This window comes from Silurus meridionalis, chromosome 16 (genome assembly GCF_014805685.1).
Source record: "Silurus meridionalis isolate SWU-2019-XX chromosome 16, ASM1480568v1, whole genome shotgun sequence".
Lineage (NCBI taxonomy): Eukaryota > Metazoa > Chordata > Actinopteri > Siluriformes > Siluridae > Silurus > Silurus meridionalis.
In genome coordinates, this window is record NC_060899.1 from 12,545,699 (window position 1) to 12,559,453 (window position 13,755).

The window sequence follows — 13,755 nt, forward strand, 5'->3', positions numbered from 1 at the left end:
CTGATCATATAACCAATGGTCAATTTATCCCCCTGAAGGCCTTGTACAAATATGGAGAAACAGTCATATACAATTGTGTGGAAGGTTTTAAACTTTATGGATCTCCAACAATTTCATGTTCTGATGATGGAACGTTTGAGACGATCTTCCAGAGTGTCGAGGTAAGTATTTGAGATAATCACAATGTTATTAGTGTGTTGTTTTGGATGATGATGAAATTAGTTTAATAAAGAATGTATTTTTTTGGTCTTTCAACCATTCATTGTTTTATGTTTTTAGATAAGCTGTTTTTCCTCTTAAACAGTTTTCTCATTTCTTGGGCTTAATGTTTTAAAATTTTAAATGAAAAAGTTGACAATTGTCTGATCAGTAAAATGAATTGTGTCAGCTTCTATGGAACTATATAGAGTTTGTCGATTGTTTCTTATCTGCAAGTTGAGAAATTAACAGGCGACTAAGTAAAGCCAGTGGACTATAGGGCATGGCAAATACCTAAATGGTAGCCCCAGGAGATACAGTGAAATGTCAGTTCTGTCTCTTGTGGTCCTTGTTTGTGTGTACTTCTGAGATATATTATGCACATACAGCAGCAAATACTTTCTTTAGCCTTTGAACTGCTCATACACCCTATGGTACAAAAATGCAGACCTGAAGCAGGTCTACAGGACTTACACTGTCTGACCAGATTAAGTGTTTTGTAGTTTTGAGAGTCTAAAGGCCTATATATAAAAAGAACCACAAAACAAATAGTCTAAATGAGGGCTACAATGATGAAGGAGTTCAGCCACATGCTCAGAAGGTCAGCCTCTCTGTCAACTTGAGTGTAAAGTTTCTTCTTAATCTTCCTTTTTTTTAATTTAGAGATCTTCTGTGATCCACCATCTATTCAAAATGCAGTTATTGATGAAACCAGCAGGTCACCAGCTTACAGATACCAAACCTCAATCAAAATTAGGTGTAATCCAGGCTACAGAATAATGGGGTCTGAATATATGACCTGTGGGAATGACGGATGGACTCCAGCTCTCCCACGGTGTGTTGGTAATTAATGATTTTGAACATACTAGAATGTTATTTTCTTTTGTTTTATAAATGTTTGTTAGACATGTTTCGATAGCTGAGGCAGGTTTCCAGTGTCTATTAAAAATCTGCCTTTTTCAGTAAGAAGAGCAAAAATATGACTGGCAGAATCACAGACAAATAAGTAACAAGAAGTAATGATTAAATAAAATTAATTTATTATGTTATTTATTTTCTATATATTAAACATTCTTCACAGCATTACCCAGGGAACACAGTGTATGTAATAACTGTCTGGGCATGGGTCTAATATTCTAGATACGAGTTGAACAATTAGCTATTAAAATCTGCCTCAGAGAAACAAAAGACATCATCAGGTTAATGCAGGCTTCATTTTTTTTTTCCTGCTGCCTGGTGGCTTCATCCTCATTCTTCTACTGACATACCCCCTCCTCTACACATGACAACCCATATCAATCTCTACTTCTCCAGGCTTTTCTCTTACCTCTTTTCTCAGCCTGCCTTTCACTACTCTTTCCCATAACTTCATGGTGTAACTGATCAACTTTATTCCCCCGTAGTTACTCCAGTTCTGCACATCTCTTATTCTTAAAGATCTGTACCGGCACACTCCTTCTCCATTCCTCAGGCATCCTCTCACATTCCAATATTTTCTTAAACAATCTACCGAATTTTCCGGACTATAAGCCACTACTTTTTTCCTACGGTTTGAACCCCCCAGCTTAAACAATGAAGCGGCTAATTTATGGATTTTCCTGGGTTTTCGGTTTCACAAACTTCAAGCTAAAAACTGAGCTTCATAACATTCAATTCAATTCAATTCATTTTTATTTGTATAGCGCTTTTAACAATGAACATTGTCTCAAAGCAGCTTTACACAGAAAATGTGGTGATTAAATGTAAATATGTTCTTTGTCCCTGATGAGCAACTGTGGCAAGGAAAAACTCCCCGAGATGGCATAAGGAAGAAACCTTGAGAGGAACCAGACTCAAGAGGGAACCCATCCTCATCTGGGTTGCACCAAATGTCCATTTGAAGCATATATACAAAGTTGCGGGGTACAGTGATGATGATCAGAAGCAAACTGCACTCCCGAGTCAGTGCAGCAGACCGCCGACACCAACTACAGTCCAATCCGTCCTCAAAAGCACCCGTTCTACTCCGGAATTATATGGAACCACCCAAGGTGTTGATGAGAGACCGTCCCAAGCTGCACAGAAGTGTGAAGATCCACAGAGGGGAGAGGGGCAGGAACAGTGGTCACTGGAGCCTCAGGAGCATGTTTAACTCGACCGAGAGAGAGAGAGAGAGAGAGAGAGAGAGAGAGAGAGAGAGAGAGGGTGACGGGAAGAGAAGGATATGGATTATTAAGTGTAACTATTGGTGTATGAAAGTTAAATGTCACTGTGCAGTTTGGACTCGGCAAGACTCGCTATGGCAGCATAACTAAAAGGGAGAACCAGAAGGTAACACAGACATGAGGGATCTCTGGGATAAGAGACGACCCACCACACCACCGTCAACAAACCTGAGTGAACGTGTGAATGTGAGGGGACGACAGCATACAAATATACCAGTTCACCAAACACTCTATATCCATGCTCCATCCAGATCTGAGCCTTTACCTAAGAAAAATCTACTGATAAAAGGCTTGACTAAATAAATAAGTTTTCAACCTCGACTTGAACACTGAGACTGTGTCTGAGTCCCGAACACTGATTGGAAGGCTGTTCCATAACTGTGGGGCTTTATAAGAGAAAGATCTGCCCCCTGCTGTAGTCTTCATTATTTGAGGAACCAACAGATAGCCAGCACCTTTTGATCTAAGTAGGCGTGGAGGATCATACTGGTACAGAAGTTCACTCAGATACTGCGGTGCGAGACCGTTAAGTGCTTTATATGTCAGTAGAAATATTTTATAATCAATGCGAGATTTGATTGGGAGCCAGTGTAGACTGATTAAAACAGGGGTGATGTGGTCGTATTTCCTAGATCTAGTGAGGACCCTTGCTGCAGCATTCTGGACTAACTGAAGCTTATTTATGCACTTACTCGCACACCCAGACAGTAAAGCGTTACAGTAGTCTAATCTAGAAGTAACAAAAGCATGAACTAGTTTTTCTGCATCCTGTAACGACATCATATTTCTAATTTTAGCAATATTTCTAAGGTGAAATATAGAAATATAATATCTGGTGATATTATTCACGTGAGACTCTAAGGAAAGACTCGGGTCAATAATCACACCAAGGTCTTTGACAGCCGTACATGCTGAAACAGAAACACCATCCAGAGATGCTACATAATCGGAAAGTTTATTTCTAGCTGCATGTGGTCCTAGTAAAAGTACTTCCGTCTTATCTGAGTTGAGCAGAAGAAAGTTATTAAGCATCCACTGTCTAATGTCCTTTACACACTTCTCAACATTGTTGAGCTGATCTAGCTCATCTGGCTTTGCTGAAATATACAGCTGTGTGTCATCAGCATAGCAATGGAAGCGAATCCCATGTTTATGAATGATTTCACCAAGAGGCAGCATATATAAAGAGAAAAGCAGTGGGCCCAAGACAGATCCTTGAGGAACACCAAACTTTACCTCATAGACTGTGGAGAACTCACCATTTACATCCACAAACTGAGAGCGATCAGTCAAATAAGACCTGAGCCAAGAGAGAGCTGTTCCCTTTATTCCTACAACGTTCTCGAGTCTAGCAAGCAGTATAGTGTGATCAGTGGTGTCAAAAGCTGCACTGAGGTCGAGCAAAACAAGTTAGGAGACAAAACCCTGATCAGAGGCCAATAACAGGTCATTTACCACCTTAACTAGCGCCGTCTCTGTACTATGATGAGGCCGAAATCCTGACTGATACATTTCAAAAATGTTATTCATAAGTAGGTGTGAGCATAACTGCTGTGCTACAACCTTTTCTAAAATTTTGGATATAAAGGGGAGATTTGATATCGGTCTGTAGTTGGACGACTGACATGGGTCAATGTCAGGTTTCTTAATAAGGGGGTGGATAACTGCCAGTTTGAAGGATTTAGGTACATAACCAGTGCTAATGGAAGAGTTAATTATTTTTAAAACAGGTTTGATTACCTCTGGAGCTATCTGTTTAAAGAAACTTGTAGGCAAGGGATCAAGGAGGCAGGTTGATGATTTTGATGAGGAGATTAATGAAATTAAGTCATTCTCATGAATAGGAGTGAAGCTTTGTAGTTGATTGTCCGTTATAATTACACTGCTGTCTACAGGGTTACTTGTAAAATAATTTGGATTTATATTAACCGTCTGGATTTCTTGCCTGATGTTTTCAATTTTATTATTAAAAAAGTTCATGAAATCATTACTACCTATTGATGTTGTGCATGTTAGTGTAGTGCTTTTATTCCCTGTTAATTTTGCTACCGTGCTGAATAAAAATCTAGGATTATGCTTGTTATTTTCTATGAGGGTGGAGAAATATGCTGATCTGGCAGCACTAAGAGATTTTCTATCATTTAGGAGGCTCTCCTTCCATGCTATTTGAAATACTGTTAATTTTGTTTGACGCCATTTACGTTCTAATTTTCGAGTGTTCTGTTTTAACCCTCTCAAGGCAGGCGTTGATGATTTGCAACAGTTAAAAACTAACTACCTTATTACTCCAGATACATATTTTATGAGGTTTTTTTACTCAGAAGTACCACTGCAGGACTTGGTTGTCCATTAGCAACAAACAGTTTCCCACTTGCTGACCAGGTGGCAGTGTAGTCTCCCTTCCAACATGTCTGTTTCCATGGGTTCCCTGAAACTGATTTTCTTGGCATCAATTTCGTGTAAGTATCACTATCAACCTCCATTAATTTGAAACTAAAACTGCATCAGAAGAATCATAAGTGTATATAGACACAGTAAATGCCAATTAGTAGATTTTATCTCTTCTGGATTTTTCCCCTGGTGCAGCTCTATTTCAACGTAGCAGATTTGCAACGTGTGGCCAGATAGGTACCACTGGATATCACATGCTTTATCTACTAGTTTGCCTATATTTTGAGCAACAGTTTATACTAGGGTTATTTTCCTATCACCAGTGTTTACGTATTACTTTGAGGTGTCACTGAGGGTATATCATATGGAAAATTTAATAATTTGGAGTGAAGTTACAAACAATCAGAGGCAGATTTGATCAAAAGCAATGGCACAATACCATGTTCATTTGACTGTGCAGTGAGGAAAACTGATGTAGCCTAAATTCCATGGCACTTTTATTAGTACAGATCATTGTGTCAAAGCATTTTTTGGCAAACTACCTTACAGAATACTCTCTATGCAGGATTTGCAGTGTGTTATGGCAGGCAGACGAAAGTTACTCAGCCAGGGAAGTCATTGAGTACATTTGCCTTCCTGATGGTGCTTTATCTGACACAGAATCGATTCCAGACGATAAAATTGCTGATCCAGATTTTGAGGAATCTCCTGAAGCATACGAGTCTGACTCCAGCTTTGATGATGATAAGCCACTGGCAGCAATACCAAAAGCTAATCTCAACCACCTTGATGTTGAAATTCATAACATACATGCAGACAGTGACACTGAGGTCCCAGATGACAATGAACCTCAGCCAGGCCCAGCTCCAGTCAACAAAGAGTTTTCTTGGAGGCAGAGGAAACCCCCAGCAGCTGACATAGACTCTTCATTCCGAGGACCTGCATTCTCACCTCCCCCAGACGAAATACCAAGTCCAAAGTGGTATTTTGATCAGTTCATGGACAAATCTGTGTTTGAACATATTTCTAACCAATCTAACTTGTATGCAGTTATGAAGAATGGCCCAGAACTGAAAACAACCCCTTCTGAAATAGAGCAATTCATTGGTTTACACATCTTGATGACCGTAGTACGTATGCCATCATACCGCATGTACTGGCAGACAGCAACCCGCTACGACCCAATTGCGACGTAAGCGATTTGATAACCTGCGTACATACATCCACATGAACGACAATACCAATGTGAAGCAAAAGGGTGAGCCTGGATACGATCCATTATTCAAGGTGCGTCCAGTTCTTGAGAAAGTCCGTGCCAACTGTTTGAAGGTTGAACCAGAAGAAAACCACTCCATTGATGAGCAGATGATCCCCTTCAAAGGAAAGATTGGAATGAAACAGTATATCAAGAACAAGCCGCATAAATGGGGAATCAAGGTCTTTACTCGTGCAGGTGTCACTGGACTAGTCTATGACTTTGAAGTATACACTGGAAAAGGGACCGTGACCAATGAGCGTGGACTTGGTGTTGCCGGTGAAGTTGTGCCGTCTTGTATCAGAAGTTCCAAAAGGACTAAACTACAAGTGCTTCTTCGACAACTGGTTCACTTCCCCTGAACTCATTGTGGAACTGAAGAAAATGGGAATTCTAACAGTTGCTACCATCAATCGTAACTGCCTCCGTGGATGTACCCTCAAGAGTGACAAGGAACTCTCAAAGGCGGGCGTGGTGCGTATGAAGTGAAATACGAAAAGACAAGTGGGATGTCCATCGTGAAGTGGTATGATAACAAGGCAGTGTTGCTGGCATCATCCTTCATTGGCCCTGAACCTGTTGAGAGATGCAGAAGGTGGTCGAAAGAGAAGAAGGAATATGTGGAAGTGGACAGACCCCACATTGTCAATGGTTGGCTCCTCTATCACCGTCATCTCACCCAGAAGCAGGAGAAGAAGTATATGCCACTTCTTGACTTCCGTGTTCAAGTTGCAGATGCCCTCATCAAGGTTGGCAAACAGGCTGACTTGAACAGTAGGAAAAGAGGACGACCGTCACTGGAAGATGATCCAACGTCCCATCAAGCTGCCCCACCTCCACCTCCACTTCAGAGGATCTCTGCACCATCAGTTGATGTCAGATTAGACCGATGCGATCATTTCCCCATCCATGCTGAGAAATGTGGACGATGCAGACTTTGCAAGAATGGCTACACGCAAATGGCCTGCCTGAAGTGCAAAGTACTTCTGTGCTTTACAAAAGACAAAAACTGTTTCTTGGAGTACCACATGACAAAGTGACTTGGAAACATGCCCTACTCAATGAGGATTTGAGATATTGGATTTGGATCCCATATTGTTTTTGTTGTTGTTCTGCCACTGAAAAGCACTTTGTTACATTGTTTGAAAAGTTGTATATAAAAAGTTATTGTTCATATCATATTCAGTCGTCAGTGTCTAATTACCACACTGGGCCAATGTTGCAAATCTGCAACATCCCAGAACGCCTTGCATGTGAAGGTCTCTCTAAAAAAAAAGTCAGGATTCTATTGTACTACCCCATATGATAATTTTCCCCAAATATCAGATTTTTCCTGTTACTAAAACTTAATTTGAGCCTGAGAGGGTTAAGGTGCGCGTATGATCATTATACCACTGTGCTAATTTTTTCTCCCTGATCATTTTGGTCTTAAGGGGAGCTACATCATCTAGAATGTAACGTAACGTTGTTTCTAGGTGTTCAGTGGCCCAGTCGAGCTCTGCGGGGTCTGACGGAGATCTATCTAATATCGTAATTTCGGGAAGATTATTAATAAAACGCGCTGCTGTAGCTGACGTGAAAGTACGCTTAACACGGTAACGTGGTGATGTAGAAATGCAATGACTGAGGCAAATTTTAAACGAGATTAGATAATGGTCTGAAATAGCTTCAGACTGTGGAATTATGACTAAGTTTTTTATTTTTAATCCAAATGTTAACAACAAATCGAGAGTGTGTCCACCACTATGAGTGGGTCCTATAACATTCTGATTAATTCCGACTGAATCTAGAATGGACACAACTGCTGCTCTTAAGGAGTCTTCCTGATTATCAAAATGAATATTAAAGTCATCAACAATTAATGCTTTGTCTAAAGAAGTAGCTAAATTTGTAATGAAATCTGCAAATTCTATCAGAAAATCAGAGTAGGGCCCTGGGGGTCTATAAATAATAATTAGTGGAATTAACTGACTTGACCTGCTTTCGGACACTGAATATTTTATGTTGGTGTAAAGAACTTCAAATGTTTTACATTTGTGTTTAGTCTTTAGTGTGACGTTTAGATTATTATTATAAATAGCTGCTACTCCACCTCCTCTGCCATTTAGACGGGGTTGGTGTATGTAACTATACCCAGGAGGACTCGCCTCATTTAATGCTACATATTCATTCGATTTAATCCACGTTTCTGTCAAACACATTATATTAAACTCCTGGTCGGTAATAATTTCGTTTATAGTCAGCGCTTTTGACGTGAGAGATCTAATATTCAACAATCCTATTTTTAGATCAGAGGTGCTGGCTGTGCGTTCAGTCCTATTTAATTTAATGTTAATCAGGTTACTTAAACAGACTTTCTGATAATTCCTATATTTTGGTTTTGCTCGGGGGACAGACACAGTCTCAATATGGTGGATCCTGAGTGACGACTCTGTGCAGCTGGCAGACGGTCGGTTTAGCCTGTCTGTCTGCTCCCTGGCCTTGGCTCTAGACAGTCACTTGTTAACTAGTGCTGTTCTGAGACTATGACCTATACTACAAGAAATGAGAGCAGCACCTTCCCGGGTGGGATGGACACCGTCCCACCCTAACAGGCCAGCCTTGCCCTCAAAAATGCTCCAATTATTAATGAAGCCCACATTGTTTTTGGAGCACCACTCGGACATCCAGCAGTTCAGCGACCATAACCTGCTGTAGGCTACATCGCCACGTCGCATTGGGATGGGGCCAGAGCATACTACAGCATCGGACATTGCCTTCGCTAATTTACACACCTCTATAATATTACTCTCAGTAACCTCTGATTGTCGAAGGCGTATATCATTAGCTCCTGTGTGAAAAACTATCTTAGAGAACCTGTGCTTTCCTAAGAATATAAGCTGACCTGCTATGTCCGGCGCTCTGGCTCCCGGTATACACATAACCTGTGCTGCTGGTGCCCCTAAAGGTCTAGCTAATTTCACGTGCCTCAGAATGGAGTCTCCTAAAACCAGAGCTCTTTCAGGTTTCTCAGCGGGTGCTTCACTGAGGAGAGCAAACCTGTTGGACACGCGAAGCGGAGAGGAATGGTGCTCCCGTGGGCGAGCCTTAGCGTTAGCTTTGGCATTAGACCAATGAAATTGCCGAACGGGTTCAGGTGAACCAATGAAACTCTTTATATTAAATTAGATGCGCTCCCACTGAATCGGGCCGCACCACATCATAAATATGGATGGGGTTCCTCTGACGTTTGACCTGCCGCTCACACGGACTGTCTACAGGAAATGCGAATCATTCGTCACGCTGAAAACAACCGGGCATGAAAACACACTTCACCTGTGTTCTGAGCTGCACGGCATCGGGAGAAAAACCTCACCGATGGTGATTTTTAAATTGAAATTGTTGTGAAAGGAAGGAGGAAGACAGTGAACAATGACTTTCTTGGTAGGCTACTGTTTAGATACAAGCCATGTAACAGACACTGTGTTTCATTAAAGCCTGTGTAAAGTTCATTAGTTTCAGTGTAGACACCTGCGGCTTATAGACAGGTGCGGCTTATTTATGTTTAAAATAAAAATCTTTGTAAAATTCAGCGGGTGCGGATTATATTTGGATGCATTTAATAATCCGGAAATTACAGTAGTTAAAAACTCCACTGCCACCTCTCCTAAACATCTCCACACTTCTACTGGCATGTCATCTGGGCCAACTGACTTTCCACTCTTCATCCTCTTAATCGCTGCTCTCACTTCCTCTTCATTCATCATCTGCTCAAAATACTCTCTCCACTTTCTCAACACACTCTCCTCATTAGTCAAAACATTTCCATCTGCATTGTTTATTGCCCATCTTCCTCCACTCTTATACCTCACTATATGCTCCTTCTTCTTCTTTAAATAAGTATTCACCACTGCCATTTTCATCCTTCTTCAAAATCAATCATCTGCCCTTAAACATTCCTCTCCTTAAAGCCATACCTACCCATCACCTCCTCATCACCTCTGTTCCTTCACCAACATGTCCACTAAACATGTCACCCCTTTCAACTTCCAGCTTCACATTCATTACCCTATCAGAAACTCTTTTCACCTCCACTACACTCCAACTGTACTCTTCCTTCAGGATCAACCCTACACCATCTCTTTCCATCCACACCATCGTAGAAATATTTGAATCCACCTCCAATGTTCCTGGCCTTACTTTATTTCTATTTGCTCTCTTAAACCACATCATGTCTACCTTCCTCTGCTCCATTATAGCAGTTAACTCTCTACCTTTACTAGTCATAGTGCCCACATTTAAAGTACCAACCTTAAGATCCCCACTCCTACGCTTCTCCTTATCCTGCCGTCTCTTCCCACATTCCTTCTCCTCCTTTGGTCCACAATAGGACAATTTTCACTGGTTCCCTGTTGGCTAACAATACCTGTGGTGGTTAATAGTAATCCAGGCCTCGACTGAGCCGCTATTGAATGTAGGTTTATTATCCGCATATGTGATTTGTCACCCAACCCTCCCCGTTTACCCGGGCTTGTGACTAGCACTGGCTTGTGAACTCTTATTATTGAGTCTAAGAGGTTAGAATTACATTCTGCAACTTCTATTGTTTGTCATTGACTCCATTAAATGTTGGTAAATGATTTGGTATCTGAACACTGAGTGTGATTAACATGAAATATGATTGACATCATATTTATTTAAGTTCATACTGTATTCTGGTGGTGTAACTAACATTGGATAGCTGATAACTGATATGTGGGCACTACCAATGTTTCTGGTTTTTACTGTAGTTATAACTGTTTAAATAAGATTGTTAGATCTATTTTCCAGAAACACACTGATGCACAATCATAATATGATGCTTTTTGCTTTTGTTTCTGTCTCCCCCCTAAAGAGATGACCTGTGATGCACCCAGGATTAACAATGCAGTCATAGTTAGTAGAAGATATACGGTATTCACTGAACGGTATAGATATGGCGCTTTCATCCAGTTAAGATGTAATAAAGGCTACAGAATGGAGGGGTCTGACAGGCTAAAGTGTGAGGAAAATGGATGGAATCCACCTCCTCCACAGTGCAGCGGTAATAATGATTAATGTTTCTATATAATATATATAATTATATATTCACTCCACAACCAGGATGATTGACAATTATTTACTGGTTCACTAAGATTCATGCAATCGAATGTTATGTCTTTTCTTATTTTGAGTTCTAATACCTTAAAAATAAATGAACACTCAGATTTACCTAAAATTCTTTTCTTTTTCAGTTATTACCTGCTTAGAACCTGATCATATAACCAATGGTCAATTTATCCCCCTGAAGGCCTTGTACAAATATGGAGAAACAATCATATACAATTGTGTGGAAGGTTTTAAACTTTATGGATCTCCAACAATTTCATGTTCTGATGATGGAACGTTTGAGACGTCTCTTCCAGAGTGTCGAGGTAAGTATTTGAGATAATCACAATGTTATTAGTGTGTTGTTTTGGACAATGCTAAAATTAATTTAATAATAAAAAAATGTCTTCTTAGTATAATACCTGTCTGGGCATGGGTCTAATATTTTGGATAAGAGCTGAACAATTATCTATTAAAAATCTGCCTCAAAGAAACAAAAGACATCATCAGGTTAATGTAGGCTTCCACTTTTCTTTCTGGCTGGTGGCTCAATCCTCATTCTTCTACCGACATACCCCCTCCTCTACACATGACCAAACCATATCAATCTCCACTTCTCCAGGCTTTTCTCACCCTGCATTCTACTTTCAGACTTCCTCATACAATACCACAACTCCTCTCTCGGCACCTTGTCATACGATTTCTCTAAATCCACATCATCCAACCTTCCATTTCTCTCATTTTCTTCATTCATCATCTGCTCAAAAAACTCCTTCCACCTTCTCAACACACTTTCCTCATTATTTAAGACATTTCCATCTGCATCCTTTACTGTCCTAACTTGCAGCACCGGTGTGCACCTTTCTCCACTCTTATACCTCACCATATGCTCCTCCTTCAAATGAATTCTTGGAATTTCTTTTAAATTCTGACTTTTTCCTCCTAAAGCCCTCTAACTGCTTATACATTGTAAATTACAAAAATGCAGATTTACATAAAGGAGGTTTAAAGGGCCTATGCTGTCATTTGGGGGAAAAAGTTTAAATGCATAATTGCACTTTCACAACCATTACGAGTGGCTTCTAACGTTCATCTTTTCTGTGTTACAGCAATCGGCTTCTAATGGCGAATGATCCACATGTCGACTGGCAGATGAGAGTTTCTCTGACTAAGATGAAACATGATATCATACAATAAATTGAATAAAAAAATCATTTTAAAATAATGGACACATTCTTTAGAGTGCATTGTGCAAATTAAAAACTGATAATACAGCTTACACTCATGTCACAGGTAGTCTTAAAAGTAACTTTTAAAGAAAGTAACGAAGATATACAATGTGGAAAAGAGAATGGCACTAGAAAACTGAAAACTCAGTGGCAAAAACATGACATTCAAATAAATTTTATTGAAAGATTTAGCTGTGAACAAGTTTTTTTTTCCACAAATTGTCTTAGCTTTAATGTTTGTGTCTCGTTATGGGATACGCCCCTTCTGCATATACCTTAGAAGCCTAATAAAATGACACCAACCCATATTAGCTGGCAGACATGATACTTGTGTACGAGAATGGCTCTATAAAAGGGCAGCGACACACTTTCATATCCTAATGGGTTTCCAGAGCAGAAGCCTGTTTGACCCAGAAAAAGCTATCCACCTGTCACTGCCCAGATGATCCAGCTGGCCCATCAATCTGTTTAGAGTGTGAAGAGGAAGAATAATGCCTGTTGGTGTTTTGCCAAGAAAAGGGAGCCCACAACCCTCAGTGTGCTGGATCCTACCTCTCAATTCTTCTGCAAGGAGACAAAATGAGTTCGCATTTGTTCGATGGGGAAAACAAAGCACTGTAGAGCAATGTAGACAATGAAGAGTTGGTGCAGCAGTGCACACAGAACATAATCCAAAGTTTTAGAGAATCCTCCAGACTAAAGTAAAGAGGGACGATCTGGCTTGTTATCTATGCTCTGGTGTAAAGCCTGCATTTCTGATGGGATGTTGAAAATCCCATTACAGTTTGAACCAACTTCGGTTTTATAATCTACTGGATAGGCTTTCCAGTAGATTTTGGACCGTGGCTGTAGGGATTTGTGCTCGTTCATTCACAAGAGCATTCGTGACGTTCACCCTGGCATGAACACAATCATTTGAAGTCTGTAGACACATTTGATGGGATCACTGCACACCAGGCAACACCACATCACCAGATATTCGTTTCAGTTTGATATCTGTTGGTCATGCGACATTCATTGCTTTCTTTGAATAGCTCAATGAGCAATTTTTCATTAACAGCGCTGCACTACTACTTTACTATTAATAATAGACAACAACCTCGTCTCAACTTCAAATGAAACATACCACATTTGGCCATGCACAAAAGATATTTACAAAATGATGGCCAACAAGGTGTGACCTTAAAAAACTATGTTTGAGAGATACATATAAGGATATTTATACTTAATTTTTTTAAATTTCCAAGTATTACGCATATATTAACTAGAATATATTTTAAAACCACTTTTGGTATTATCCATTTGTCTTATTCTATCCAAGCTGGTACCTAATTGGTATTTGCTTTTCACACACAGTGATAAAAATGACAAT

At 40.1% G+C, this 13,755-nt stretch overlaps 1 protein-coding gene across 1 annotated transcript; it reads left to right on the forward strand.

The window, feature by feature from the left end:
- The first annotated feature begins 149 nt into the window (after positions 1-149).
- Positions 150-12,941, forward strand: LOC124398833 (C4b-binding protein alpha chain-like). The gene is made up of 5 exons (XM_046869274.1): positions 150-161; positions 862-1,041; positions 10,922-11,110; positions 11,301-11,480; positions 12,264-12,941. The coding sequence occupies exons 2-5, from the start codon at positions 978-980 to the stop codon at positions 12,275-12,277; spliced, it is 447 nt and encodes a 148-aa protein (XP_046725230.1). The 5' UTR covers positions 150-161; positions 862-977; the 3' UTR covers positions 12,278-12,941.
- The last annotated feature ends 814 nt before the right edge of the window (positions 12,942-13,755 follow it).